At 34.8% G+C, this 15,336-nt stretch overlaps 1 protein-coding gene across 1 annotated transcript in view; it reads left to right on the forward strand.

Moving 5' to 3' along the window:
• Window positions 1-15,336, forward strand: part of MLIP (muscular LMNA interacting protein) — a 137,033-nt gene that overhangs the window by 54,842 nt on the left and 66,855 nt on the right. The window contains exon 9 of the mRNA XM_073006184.1: window positions 1,869-1,913. Coding sequence (XP_072862285.1) covers window positions 1,869-1,913 — 45 coding nt within the window. The remainder of the gene's footprint in view (window positions 1-1,868; window positions 1,914-15,336) is intronic.

Here is a 15,336-nt window from a genome sequence, read left to right on the forward strand (position 1 = left end):
TGAAAATTTCTTAATAGAAATGGAGACTTCATATGATATTACCTTTCCATAGAAAGTCTTTTCTTTGTTTCTGTCATACACTGGGAGCACTAGCAAGAAAAAACTACCTGAATTTAATTTAAGGTTTTGAGATGATTTTTTCTGGACAGTCATCTTCAGATGATTTGATACCAGGTTGAAGACTATGTGAGTCTTCTGGGTCACTCTTATTCCTAGGGACCCAATCTGTTCTTGGCAAGTCCTGGTTGACTTTTCTCTATATATACCTGTGAGATATCAAAAGTTTGGGTCAGCTTCTCAAGCAACTCATCATTATTTGCAAGCATCCCCAGGGCAAAAGCAGTTCTGAAATGCTGAACTTCTCTCTTCAGGTACCCATCCTCTTTTGATTTTGCCCAGCAATTATTCGCTCTCTTTTTAGTTCATTGATGTATTTGATTAAATATTTTTCAATATATTGGTCAGATTTTTTATTGTCCTATATGGAAAGATTACTTCCAGTTTTCTATCCACAATTCTCAGTGGAGCAAATCCACTTTAGAAACTTTGCACTTGTTCCTTCTTGTTGGAATGCTCTTTATCTAGAATACCACACAGTCAACTCCCTTACTCCTTCAAGTCTTTGAAGTCTCCTTCAAATGTCACCTTCTCAACACTGATCATCTAATTTAAAATTGTAAACTCCCAGCACTCTTGACCTCCTTAACATCTAGGTGGTCCAGAAAAACATGAGGTATTTTATAGAAGCAAATAAATTTTTATCTGGAAGCACATATATTGCCCTAGGCTTCAAATTATTTCTACTCTTTTTCATTGCATTTATTCCTTTCTAACATATAATTTACTTATTTATGATTTCATTGCTTATTTCTCTTCTTCCAGAATGTGAACTCCTCAATGGTGGGACATCTTTGTCTCTTTTGTTTACCAATAAGTCCCAGGGGTGTAGAACAGTGACTGGCACACAGTAGATGCACAATAAATATGTGTTGAGTGGATGAATGAATCAAATAGCTATTTCATCTCAGAAAGTGGGCCAACAAAAGAAAAATTTGGGACAGTACCAAATGCACATTTGAAATTGATAATTATTAATTTAAAATAAAATTAATTAATTTGTTTGAAAGAGTTTCTCCAACAATGTTTTGCATCTCAGATACAAGTATGGAGAAAAATGGATGGCAAGGCCAATTTAGGGTTGAGTTCTTTTTTTTGGAAGTGAACTTGTCACAGGAAGAGAGGAAGATAAAAAAATAAAAGTATTAAAATGACTTATAATATTAAATAATACGAGCTAAGAGGTAAAGCCAGAATAAAGCTGATGAAGGTCAGTGATTTGGAAGTCCCAATGATGTGGATGTTGTACTAGCAGCACTAGAGAAATAAAGATGGTGGATAGGAGGTAGAGGTCTGAGTGTGGGACATTTGTAATTGAAATTTCTGAGAGTTTCCGTTTTACTGGCGAAGGTAAAATTAAGGAGCTTTCTGGCAGTGAATGATTGAAATGGAGTAGATGAGAACATCTTTGGAATTGAGGAGCTCAAAAAGTTGAAAAGACAGAGATTTCTACATGAATTTTGAAATAGGCAAAAATTACAGAAGAAATGTGAGGAAAAAACTATTATGATCTATGAGTTAACATCATCAATAAATAAGGAGAAATTAGCAGAAAGTTGATAGATAAAGTCAGTGAAAAGAATAATCAAGTGATATCATTTTATAAAATAATTTTCAAAAAAAGATATTGTATAGAGAGAGCAATGTTTAGAAAATCTCAATTGAGAAGAAGGTGAACACATTCTAGAAGTTGAGTCTATTATTATTTACTTTGTTATTTCAGAAGTATAATTGTTTTTATTTTCATACAGACTCCCACAACTCTTCCAAGAGCAGCTGGTCGAGAAACCAAATATGTAAGTACCTTTATAATTATACACACTGCTTTTCAAACGGGTGCCTGTGTATGCTTCGGAGAGAACACAATTATACAGTAATTTAAATAGAATTAATTGATTTTTTTAATAAGTTGAAGGGTAGGATGATATGATTGGCTCAGAAACAGAAAATCAGATTATGTCAGAGAAAAAACATCAGGTATGCTTATCAAATAAATTTATTCTTAACTGAGATCTAGTTGGATTAGTTTAGCTAAATAAAACAGAACTGCCACACCTGCTTCCTGATTTTCTAGTTATCAACACTTAGATGACATTTTCATTTTTGTAATGGTTTATTATGCTTACAGAATAGTCAACTCATATACTTGAAACATTAAGATTTGTCCATTTCTAATGGGATTGCCAGTTTAATCAACTTTGACTATTTTGTTGCTTTCCTGCATTTAATTTATTAACAAATAAACCAATTTCCACTTTTGAGCAAAAACAGATTGATCATGGATAGATATAGACTCACATTCAAGTCAAATAATTATGAGTAGCTGGCTCTGAGTGTGTTAGACACACACATGCATAGCCTTATCCCAACTCCAGTGTTCACTCACCTAATAATTGTGTTTTCCATCATGTGGTCAACTTCTGCTTCTGACCAAATGTATTCTAGTAGAAACAAGATTAACTCCTTAGTAAGTGTTTAGTTTTAAGTCTAAAACAAATTAGTAAACTATTTCATTTAAGTTACGCATTTGTACTTTTTATCATAATTATGAAGAATAAATAGTTATTAAATGTGTATTTTGTGCCGTATCATCATTGTAATTTGTACAGTTCTTCCACCATTTTAATCTCCCCAAGGAAAGTAACAAACTGGGTGAAATTACTAAATTTTATAACATCCAGAAAATTGTGTTCAGAGGATGTGGGTAAGAATACTGCTTAGACCATTTTCTGGAAGTTTCACTGTTATTTTTCATTATTATTGGAAGCCATTGAGAGTAATACTTAAAAATAATGAAGGCATTTAGTAGACTAGACCCAAGTTTAAAATCAGTGTTGCTTTTAGATAGCTATCTGATTCTGGGAAAATTACCTTTCTGTGCCTTTGTTTCTTCATCTATGAAATGGGGATACTAATAATTTTCTTATGTAAGATTTATATTAGCTAATCTATGAAAAGCCTTTAATGCAATCCTGATACAAAGGAATTGCTCGATAACTAAAAGCTTTTCCTTTCCTTTCCCTTTTTCCTTTATTCACACCTCCTTTCTTCTCTTCCTCTTATCTATCTTTGGAAGACTAGAAGTATCTTGATTTAATTGAATTCCTTGATTCGTTATTGGGTACAAGAAAAGAAAGTTTCCTAAAGGTATTTCTATACTTTTTGTGACTAATACATTTTACAAGAGCCAGACCCCCAAAAAAGTCACTGGAATTTTTGCTCTGTCACTCACCTTCTTATCTTACCTACTCTTGCCTTTCAGCAAAATGTCTCTAATTAGATTAGTTTTCAATAGGTTCAGAGAGTTGTTGTCGTTATCCATTCCTCTCTGGGAGTGGTTAATTTGGTAGCAATTGAAATGATTCTGGAGCGGCTTCTTCAATCTCCATAGTTAGAAATTATTTGAAATTATTCTTTACTTTCAATCAATTATCATACTTAATTAAAGCATGTTAACTTTCATGCCCTTAATGTTGTGAGAGCATTTAAGTCATTCAAAGTTAAGAATGAACCATCAAACAGCTTCAGTATAGGCTAGAACAAATATAAACTCTAATTCAGATAAGATTCTTGACCTTAATTAAAATTCATTTCTTGAGTAAGAAGCTTTGTTTTTACTTTGTTTTACAACATGACATTTGAATTGTTGTTTGTGGCCCTTAAAATACGTCCATGTCTTTTGGAAGATCATAAGGGAGCATTTTACAACTAAAGGTCAAAACTAGTTTGGCGCCGACTCTCGGATTAGTCATATTTGTACATATTCAGCTGTAGTTATTACAATTTACTAAGTGATGTCTGATACATTTAGTTTGAGGAGAAAAGATTAAATTTTAGAGCAGAAGTCCACTTTAGCTATAAGCTTTAGTCTTGAGTGAACAAGAGCTTATCTTGTATGTCTTGAATATAATGTGTTCTGATTTTTTAAAAAGAATGACACTGTAATATTTTCTTCTAAAAATTCTAATATTCGTGTTGACTCAGTTATGGGATATCTCACTTTAAGTATGAGTTTACTAGCTGTGATTTAATTAATTCATTTATCACTATATATTTCTCTCTTTCCCCTGAAAACTAAAAAGTGACTCTGAGAAGTCTATTTCTGTAACATTTCAATATTTCACCATCTGTCTTCAAACTTTGGAGAAAGTTGTCATCTTCAGAGCATATACCTGCTGGGACTCAGTGAGTCCTTGACTTTGTAGACATTCTTAGGTTAAATTCAAAGGCGGGGATCATGCAGGTTACCAACTCCTACACCACAGAGGAGGTTGAATAAAGGGAAGACATAAATTAGAGCCAAGAAAAAAAAGTTTGGTTACACTTGAGGATATCCTGAACAAGTTAGTACTGACCACCTAAAAGTCCTATTTGTAGAGGCTCTTTAAAAGTATATCTGATTACTACACATTATATATCTCAAAACACCACTATGCATCCCCTGGATATGTACAATTATTATTTGTCAATTAAAAAATAAAATTAAAAAGATATAGTATATAATCTGTGGATCAAGACTAGTAGAAAAGCTAGTCACTATTTCTAGCCCTGGTATTCAGTTTTCCACCTCTATTCATCGATTCGACAAATATTTATTGAGTGTCTACCAAGTACCATTCACTGAGGAGTCACTGGGGTGAGAGGAGTGAACACAATGACAGGATGCCAATTTCTGAAGCATATATTCCAATGATGAGACAGATAGTAAACAGTTAAAATAGTAAATGAGCAAGATACTTTATTACAGAAATAGAGAGGAGGTAGCCAGAGAACCTATTGATGTTAAAACCAACTTACAAATTTGCTAGTTTTCAATGTATTCGTAGGTTTTCCAGTTTTCCTCGGATAATTATAATGGTTTAATAAAAGAATAAGAAAGTGTATGGCTAATTCCGCTTTATAGGCCTTTGGTGAAAGACTGTCTTCTCTGGGAAAAAAAAAAAAAAAAAAAGAAAAATAAACAAGGAAAATCAACTCACAATAATGTTTCTTTCTTTGGGTCTTTATTGCACATATTGTGACATTTCATACAGTCTGTTTTTTGGGATGAGCCAGGTGCAGTAAGAGCAACACTAATTCAGACTAATTAAAGTAAAGGTTTTCTCCAGTCTGTGGTGTTCTTATAATGCAGGTTATTTTAAAATAATATAATTGGGATTCTTTTAAGTGTAATAGAACTGAAACTAGGCTAACACTATGTTGAATAGGGAGTGAGCCTTTGGTCACTTGCAGGTTTGATTAATTTATCATCAATATTTCATTCGATTATTTTAAAAAGATGCTAAATTCAACAATAATAATAACTAATATTTTGAGCTCTTACCTTGAAAATAAAGCTTAACTATCTCATTTAAACTGTATACTAAACCTATGAGGTGGGTATTATTATTTTAAAATCTCCATTATACAAAGGGGGGAAAACAAGTCTGAGAAGTCAGAGTAGGCAAAACCCAACCCAAGTTTTCTTCATGTCAAAGTTTCTGCCATTGATACTTCTATATACTTGTAGAAGTGTAAGTACATACCGGAAATAGTTTGCATTCTTTTAATATTTTATCCATTCATATTTATACCCTGGCTCCAAATTATTTCTTCATGCCCAATAACCTTCAACCTAAACTTAGAAAGAATAATTTCATATTTGGTCATATTAACATCTAAAATGATAGTGATTTACTGTTTCCAGGGTTTTAAATCATGTGCTTAAATGTACATTAACTCATAATATATCAGATAAGGTATAAGAGAGTTATTTCTTACTGACAATCATTTTTAAAGTTTATTTCCTTCATGTAAATAAATAGATTTCCTTTCTAAACAAATTTTTAATATATTTATTTTTGTGGGTATATAGTAGTTATGTGTGGAGTGCATGAGATATTTTGATATAGGAACACAATGCATAATAATTACATCATGGAAAATGGGGTATCGGTCCCCTCAAGCTTTTATTCTTTGTGTTACAAATAATCTGATTATACTCTTTTAGTTATTTTAAAATGTACGATAAAATTATTATTGACTATAGTCACTTGGTTGTGCTATCAAATACCATGTCTTGTTAATTCTTTCTATTTTTTTTGTACTCGATAACCATCCCTACCTCCCCACCCCAAAGCAACTCCCACCATTCTCAGCCTCTGGTAACCATTCTTCTACTCTCTATCTCCATGAGTTCAATTGTTTTGATTTTCAGATCCCACAAATAAGTGAGAACATGTGTTGCTTGTCTTTCTGTGCCTGGCTTATTTCCTTTAACATAATGACCTCCAGTTCCATACCTGTTGTAGCAAATGACAGGATCTCATTCTTTATAATGGCTGAATAGTACTCCACTGTGTATAAGTACCATGTTTTCTTTATTCATTCACCTGTTGAAGGACACTTAGGTTGCTTCTAAATCTTAGATATTGTAAACAGTGCTGTGGCAAACATGTGAGTGCAGATACCTCTTTAATATACTAACCAGCAGTGGGATTGTTGGATCATACATGGTAGTTCTTTCTTTTTCATTTTCTGAGGAACCTCGAAGTTGTTCTTTATAGTGATCATACTAATTGGTGGTGTACAGTCCCACCAACAGTATGTGAGGGTTCCCTTTTCTCCACATGCTCATAAGCATTTGTTATTGCCTGTCTTTTGGATTAAACCCATTTTGACTGGAGTGAGATAATATCTCATTGTAGTTTTGATTAGCATTTCTCTGATGATCAGTGATGTTGAGCATCTTTTCATATGCCTGTTTGCCATTCGGATGTCTCCTTTTGAGAAATGTCTACTGAAATCTTTTGCCCATTTTAAACTACAATTATTATACTTTTTTTATAGAGTTGTTTGAACTCCTTATATATTCTGGTTATTAATCCCTTCTCAGATGAGTAGTTTGCAAATATTTTTTCCCATTCTGTGGATTATTCCTTCAGTTTGTTGTTTCCTTTGCTGGGCAGAAGCTTTTTAACATGATGTGATCTCATTTGTCCATTTTTGCTTTGGTTTCCAGTGCTTGTGGGGTATTACTGGAGAAATTTTTGCCCAGAAGAATATATTGGAAAGTTTTTCTGATGTTCTCTTGTAGTAGTCTCATAGTCTGAGATCTTAGGTTTAAGTATTTAATTCATTCTGATTTGATTTTTGAATATTGCAAGATATAGGGGTCTAGTTTTATTCTTTTGTATGTGGACACCCAGCTTTCCCATCATCATTTATTGAAAAGACTATCTTCCTTATGTGTGTTCTTGCCACCTTTGTCGAAAACGAGTTCACTGTAAGTGAGCAAATTTGTTTCTGGGTTCTCTATTCTGTTCCATTGGTCTATGCGTCTGTTTTTATGCCAGTACCATGTTGTTTTGGTTACTATAGCTCTGTAGTAGTATTTGAAGTCAGATAATGACTCCTCCAGTTTTTTTCCTTTTTCTCAGGATAGCTTTGGTGATTCTGGGTCTTTTGTGGTTCCCCATAAATTTTAGGATTGTTTATTCTATTTTTATGAAGAATGTCATTGATATTTTGATAGGAATTGCTTTGAATCTGTAGATTACTTTGCGTAGTATGGACATTATAACAATATTGATTCTTTAAATCCAAGAACATGGGATGTATTTCATTTTTTTGTGTGTGTCCTCTTCAATTTCTTTCATCAGCGTTTTATAATTTTCATTGTAGAGATTTTTCGCTTCTTTGGTTAAGTGAATTCCTAGGTTATTGCTTTTACTTGTGACTATTACTGTACATGATATTACTCTTTTGACTTCTTTTTTAGATTGTTCACTGTGGGCATGTAGAAATGCTACTGCTTTTTGTATGTTAATTTTGTATCCTGCACCTTTACTGAATTCATTTATCAGTTCTAATAGTTTTGGGTGGAGTCGTTAGGTTTTTCCAAATATAAGATCATATCATCTGCAAACAAGGATAATTTGACCTCTTTCTTTCCAATTTTAGGTGCCCTTTATTTTTTGTCTTGTCTGATTGCACTAGTTACAACTTCCAGTTATGTGTTGAATAACAGTGGTGACAGTGGACAACCTAGTCATGTTCCAGATCTTAAAAGAAAAGCTTTCAGGTTTTCCTCATTCTGTATGATTCTATCTGTGGCTCTGTCATATATGGCTTTTACTATGTTTAGATATACTCCTTCTGTACCCAGTTTTTTGAGAGTTTTTTTTTCTTTTTATTATGAAGGATGTTGAATTTTATCAAATGCTTTTTCAGCGTCAAGGATCATACAGTTTTTGTCCTTTATTTTGTTGATATGACATATCATATCAATTAATTTGCATATGTTAAACCATCTTTGCATCCCTGGGATAAATCCTAGTTGATCATGATGAATAATCTTTTTAAGGCATTGTTGAATTTGTTTTGCTAGCATTTTGTTGAGGATTTTTGCATCAATATTCATCAGAGATATTGGCCTGCAATATTCTTTGTTTGATGTATCTTTCTGGCTTTAGTACCAGGGTAATACTGGTCTCATTATAGAATGAGATTTGTAGTATTCCCTTCTCCTTTTTTTTTTTTTTAATAGTTTAAGTCAAATTCATATTAGTTCTTTAAATGTTTCATAGAATTCAGCAGTGAAGCCACTGGGTCCTAGGTTTTGCTTTACTGGGAGACTTTTTATTACAGCTTTGATTTCATTAGTTGTTATTGATCTGTTCAGGCATTGGATTTCTTCATGGTTCAGTCTTGATAGGTTGTATGTATCTAGGAATTTATCATTTTTCTCTAGATTTTCCAACACATTGGCATATAGTTGCTCATAGTAGCTACTAATGAGTGGTTTCTGTGGTTTCATTCCATGCTGGATAGGAAGAATCAATATTGTGAAAATGGCCATACTGCCCAAAGTAATTTCTAGATTCAATGCTATTCCCATTAAAGTACCATTGACATTCTTCACAGAATTAGAAAAAAAAAAAAAAACTTAAAAATTCATATGAAACCAAAAAAGAGCCTGTACAGCCAAGACAATCCTAAGCGAAAAGAACAAAGCTGGAGGCATCATGCTACCCTACTTCAAGCTATACTATAAGGCTACAGTAACCAAGACAGCATGGTACTTGTACAAAAACAGACACATAGACCAATGGAACAGAACAGAGATCTCAGAAAGAAGACTGCACATCTACAACTATCTGCTCTTTAACAAACCTGACAAAAACAAGCAATGGGGAAAATATTCCCTATTTAATAAATGGTTCTGGGAAAACTGGCTAGCCATATGCAGAAAATTGAAACTGGACCTCTTCCTTACACCTTATACAAAAATTAACTCAAGATAAATTAAAGACTTAAATGTAAAGCCTCAAACTATAAAAACCCTACAAGAAAATCTAGGCAATATCATTCAGGACTGGCACCGGCAAAGATTTTATGACGAAAACATCAAAAGTAATTTCATCAAAAGCAAAAATTGACAAATGGGATCTAATTAAAGAGCTTTTGCACAGCAAAAGAAATTATCACGAGAGTGAACAGACAACCTAGAGAATGGGAGAAATTTTTACAATCTATCCATCTGACAAAGGTCTAATATCTAGAATCTACAAGGAACTTAAACAAATTTAAAAAAGAAAACCAAACAACCGCACTAAAAGGTGGGCAAAGGACTTGAACAGACAATTGTCAAAAGAAGACATTTATGCAGCCAACAAACATGAAAAAAAGCTCAACATCGCTGATCATTAGAGAAACACAAATCAAAACCACAATGAGATACCATCTCACACCAGTCAGAATGGCAATTATTGAAAAAATCAAGAAACAACAGATGCTGATGAGGCTGTGGAGAAACAGAAATGCTTTTACACTGTTGGTGGGAATGTAAATCATTTCAACCATTGTGGAAGGCAGTGTGGTGATTCCTCAAAGTCCTAGAACCAGAAATACCATTTCACCCAGCAATCCCATTACTGAGTACATATGCAAAGGAATAATATAAGTCATTCTGTTATAAAGACATATGCAAGTGTATGTTCATTGCAGCACTATTCACAATAGCAAAAAGGTGGAATCAATCCAAATGCCCATCAATGAGAGACTGGATGAAGAAAATGTGGTACATATACACCATGGAATACTGTGCAGCCATAAAAAGGAAAAAGATCATGTCTTTTGCAGGAGCATGGATGGAGCTAGAAACTTTTAGCCTCAACAAACTAATACAGGAACAGAAAACCAAACACCACATATTCTCACTTATAAGTGGGAGCTGAACAATAAGAACACATAGACACGGGCAGGGTGGTGGGGGAACAACACACACTGGGGCCTCTCGGGAGGGTAGGGAGAGGGAGAGCATCAGGATAAATAGCTAATGCATGTGGGGCTTAATGCCTAAGTGATGGGTTGATAGGTGTAGAAACCGCCACAGCACACGTTTACATGGGAAACTAATCTGCATGTCTTGTACATGTATCTTGAAACTTAAAATAAAATAAAATAATAAAAAAAGTGCATGAGGAAAAAAAATTCTGTAGTTTCAGTTGTAATGTTTTCATTTTCATCGCTGATTTTATTTGTGTTTCTTCCCTTTTTTTCTTTATTGGTCTGCCTAAAGATTTGTCAATTTTATTTATCTTTTCAAAAATCACCTTTTTGTTTCATTGATCTTTTGAATTGCTTTCTTTGTTTCAATTTTATTTATTTCTGTTCTGATATTTATTATTTTTCTTCTGTTAATTTTGGGTTTGGTTTGCTCTTGCCTTTCTAGTTGTTTAAGGTGTTTTATTAGGTTATTCAAAGTTTGTTTTTATGTAGGCACTTACAGCTATACATTTTCCTGTTAGCACTGCTTTGCTATATCCTGTAGGTTTTGGTATTTTGCATTTCCATTATCACTTGTTTAAAGAAATCTTTCAATTTCTTTCTTAATTTCTTCATTGACCCACTGGTCATTCAGGAGCATATTATTTAATTTCCATGTGTTTGTATAGTTTTCAAATTTCCTGTTGCTATTGATTTCTAGATTAATCTCCTGGTGGTCAGAGAAGATGCTTGACATTGTTTTAAGTTTTTGAATGTTTTAAGACTTGTTTTGCGACCTAACATACGGTCTATCCTTGAGAATGATCTATGTGCTAAGGAGAAACATGTGTTGAAGCATGTATAGCTGTTGGATAAAACGCTCTGTAAATATCTATTAGGGCCATTTGGTCTATAGTATAGATTAAGTCTGATGTTTCTCTGTTGATTTTCTGTCTGGGAGATCTGTCCAATGCTAAAATTGGGGTGTTGAAGTCTCCAGTTATTATTGCATTGAGGTCTATGTCTCTCTTTAGCTCTAATAGTATTTGCTTTATATATCTGGGTGCTCCAGTGTTGGTTGCATACAAGTTTGCAACCATTATAGCTTTTTGCTGAACTGACCCTTTTATCATTATATAATGACATTCTTTGTCTCTTCTTCAGTTTTTGTGTTGGTATCTATTTTGTCTGATATAAGCATAGCTACTTGTGTCTATTTTGGTTTTCATTGGCATGAAATATATCTTTTTTCCATCCCTTTATTTTCACTCTGTGAGTATGTTTATAGGCTAAGTGTGTTTCCTGTAGGCAACAGATGATTGGGTTGTTTTTCATCCATTCAGCCACTCTATGACTTTTGATTGGACAGTTTAGTTCTCACACATTGAATGATATTATTGATAAGTAGGGACTTACCCCTGCCCTTTTTTTATTAGTTTTCTGGTTGTTTTGTGGTATTCTCTTTTTTCTTTCCCTTTTTCCTTTCTTTTCGTGAATGTGATTTTCTCTGGTGGTATGCTTTAGTTTCTTACTTTTTTATTTTTTGTGTATCTGTTGTATGTTTTTAAATTTGAGGTTACCATGAGGCTTGTAAATAATATCCTATTCATTATTTTAAACTGATGGCAATACTTGACACTAATTGCATAAACAAACAAACATAAAAAAAGAAAACTAATAAAAACCCTACACTTTAACTTCATGTCCCTGCTTTTTTTTATGTCTTATTATCCTATGTCTTAAAAAGTTGTTGTTATTATTTTTGACTGGTTCATCATTGAGTCTTTTTACTTAAAAGTCATTTACATATCACAATTACAGTGTTATAATATTCTGTGTTTTTCTATGTGCCTACTATTACCAGTGAGTTTTTGTATCTTCTGATGATTTCTTCTTGCTCATTAACGTTCTTTTCTTTCAAATTGAAGAGCCCACTTTAGCATTTCTTGTAGACAGGTCTGGTGTTAATGAAATCCCTCAGCTTTTGTTTTCCGGGAAGGTCTTTATTTCTCTTTCATGCTTGGAGGATATTTTCACCAGATATACAATTCTTTGGTAAAAGTTTTTTTTTTGTTTTGTTTTTCTTCAACGCTTTAAATATGTCATGTGACTATCTCCTGACCTGTAATGTTTCCACTGAAAAGTCTGCTGCCAGACATATTGGAGCTCCATTGTGCATTATTTGTTTCTTTTCTCTTTCTGCTTTTAGGATCCTTTCTTTATCCTTTACTATGGGGAACTTGATTATTAAATGCCTTGAGGTCGTCTTCCTTGGGTTAAATCTGCTTGGTATTCTATAACTTTCCTGTACTTGATATCTTTCTCTATGTTTGGGAAGTTGTCTGCTATTGTACCTTTGAATACACTTTCTACTCCTATCTGCTACCCTTGTTTCTTTCTCTACCTCATCTTCAAGGCCAATAACTCTTAGATTTGCCATTTTGAAGCTATTTTCTAAATACTGAAAGTGTGCTTCGCTGTTTTTTATTCTTTTTTGTCTCCTCTGACTGTGCACATTTTCAAATTACCTGCCTTCAAGCTCATTAATTCTTTCTTCTTCTTGGTCAGTTCTGCTATTAAAGGACTCTGATACATTCTGCAGTATGTCAATTGCATTTTGCAGCTCCAGTATTTCTGCTTGATTTTGTTTTAATTATTTCAATCTCTTTGTTAAATTTATCTAATGGAATTCTAAATTCCTTCTATGTGTTATCTTGAATTTCTATGAGTTTTCTCAACACAACTATTTTGATTTCTCTGTCTGAAAGGTCACATATCCCTGTTCTTCCATGATTGGTTTCTGGTGCCTTATTTAGTTTGTTTTATGAGGTTATGTTTTTCTGGATGATCTTGATGCTTGTGGATGTTTGTCAGTGTCTCGACGTTGAAGAGTTAGGTATTTTTTGTAGTCTAGACAGTTTGGGCTTGCTTATGCCTATCTTTGAATTGTCAGGCAGAGACTTTTAGTTTATTCCCTTACTTTCCCCCAGAGAAATAAAGTCTCTCTTTCTGTACTGAGCTGCCTGGAACTGGGGGTGAGATGCATGCACCCCTGTGGCAAGTTCCCGCAGGCCCTCTGCAGTTCCGCAGATGCTATCTGGGAGGCAGGGTTTAGAGTCAAAAACCTTAGAAATTTACCTGAAGTTCTATTTCTCTGAAGCTAAGCTAGCACTCAAGTCACAATACAAAGTTCTTTCTGTTTTTCCCTCCCCTTTCCACAGGCAGAAGAGCCTCTCCCTGTGGCTACCAGCACCACTAGCACATGGGACGGGGCGGCAGTCTGCCAGGCCACCACTGATGTTCACTAAAAGCCCAAGGGCTCTTTAGTCAGCTTGTGGGAAATGCTTCCAGGCTGGGGACTCACTCTTCAGGGCAATGGGCTCCCTTCTGGCCCAGGGCTGGTCCAGAAATGATGTCTAAGAGCCAATGCCTGGATTCAGGGACCCCAAGAGCCTGTTTATTGCTCTACCTCCCTGTGGTCAACCTGGTACCTAAGGTGCAAGACAAAGTTCCCTTTACTTTTCCCTATGCTTTTCTCAGACAGAAGGAGTCTGTCACTGTAGCCACAACAACTGAGAATGTGATGGGTCACACCTGCAGTCAGCCCATCTCAGAGTCCAAGGCCCATGGTGTACTACCTGGGTATTACTGCTGGTTATTCAGTACCCAACAGCTCTTTAGTCAGCAAGTGATGAGTCCTGCCAGGACTAGTTTTTCACTTCAAGGCAGTGGGTTCTCTTTTTGCCCAGGATATGCCTAGAAACATCATGAGCTAGAGCATGTAATGGGGGCATCATAGCTCTGCTTGGTACTCAGTCTATCTGTGGATGAGATGATCTCCAAGATGTAAGACAAAGTCCTCTTTACTCTTCATTCTCCTCTCCTTAAGCAGAAGCAAGGAGTCACTTTTGTTGCTGCGAGCAGCACTGTGTGGAGTTGGGGAAGAAATAGTACATGTACTCTCTTGGCCATGCCAGTTGGTATCTCCCTAGGTCATGTGCCACCCTAGTCTACTGGCTCTGAACTCAGTGCAGTACTAGGAGTTGCCTAGGAATTGCAGTCCTTATTTCCTAGACTTTCAAGTTTGCCTAGAATCCCAGAGCACTTTTGCCCATGGTGATGAACCTTGCCAAGAAAGTCAACTTCTAACTGCTGGGATGGGCAGTTCCCCTCTGGGTAGGCCTACTCCAAATGCTCTCTCCGTCTGTGGGCACTGGCTGAGCCCAGCATAGTTTTGCTTTCTGCTGTTAAAAGGCAGCACTGAGTTCAATGTAATGTCCCCCAGTTGCTGTGCTCTCCCTTTCCCAAATGCTCAGACTCTCTGTGCTGCATGGCCACTACTGGGGAAGTTGGGGGGAAGGGTGGCATCAACAATTCAGGACTGTCTCTCCAACCCCCTTCAATGTCTCTTTCAGCAATATGAAGTTAAAACTAGGTACTATGATTGCTCACCAGATTTGGTTCTTGAGAGGGTCGTTTTCTCTGTGCAGATAGCTGCTAAAATGTGGTATTCCTGTGGGAGGTATGAACACTGTAAGTTTCTATTCTACCATCTTGCTCCAGCCCTCAGGAATGAATTATCTATTAAAATTCAATTTCATTCTATTTTCATTCTATGAACTTTGTAGAGGGAATTTTTTGTCTTTGCATTATATGTGACCTTCTAAATGTTTATTATGTTTTATTAACTACCAGTATAAATTTGTCACATTTATATAATTCAAAACCATAGTATGCTTTCTTAATAAAGAACAACCTCTGAAAATAGGGTAGTATTTGGTCCTATTACTAATGCATCAAAAACTCTTAGTTGGAATCACATTCTATTGATAACAACTTATTTTATAAATCCTCTCCATTTTATGAATTACTTTTAAGTGCAGAGGAAATATCTGAGATGGAGTTATTAAATATTAGATAGCATACAGGTAAGATGTCATTTTAATGAGCTTGAGAGAAAGAAAAATATCG

Source organism: Chlorocebus sabaeus, chromosome 17, assembly GCF_047675955.1.
Source record: "Chlorocebus sabaeus isolate Y175 chromosome 17, mChlSab1.0.hap1, whole genome shotgun sequence".
Taxonomy (NCBI): domain Eukaryota; kingdom Metazoa; phylum Chordata; class Mammalia; order Primates; family Cercopithecidae; genus Chlorocebus; species Chlorocebus sabaeus.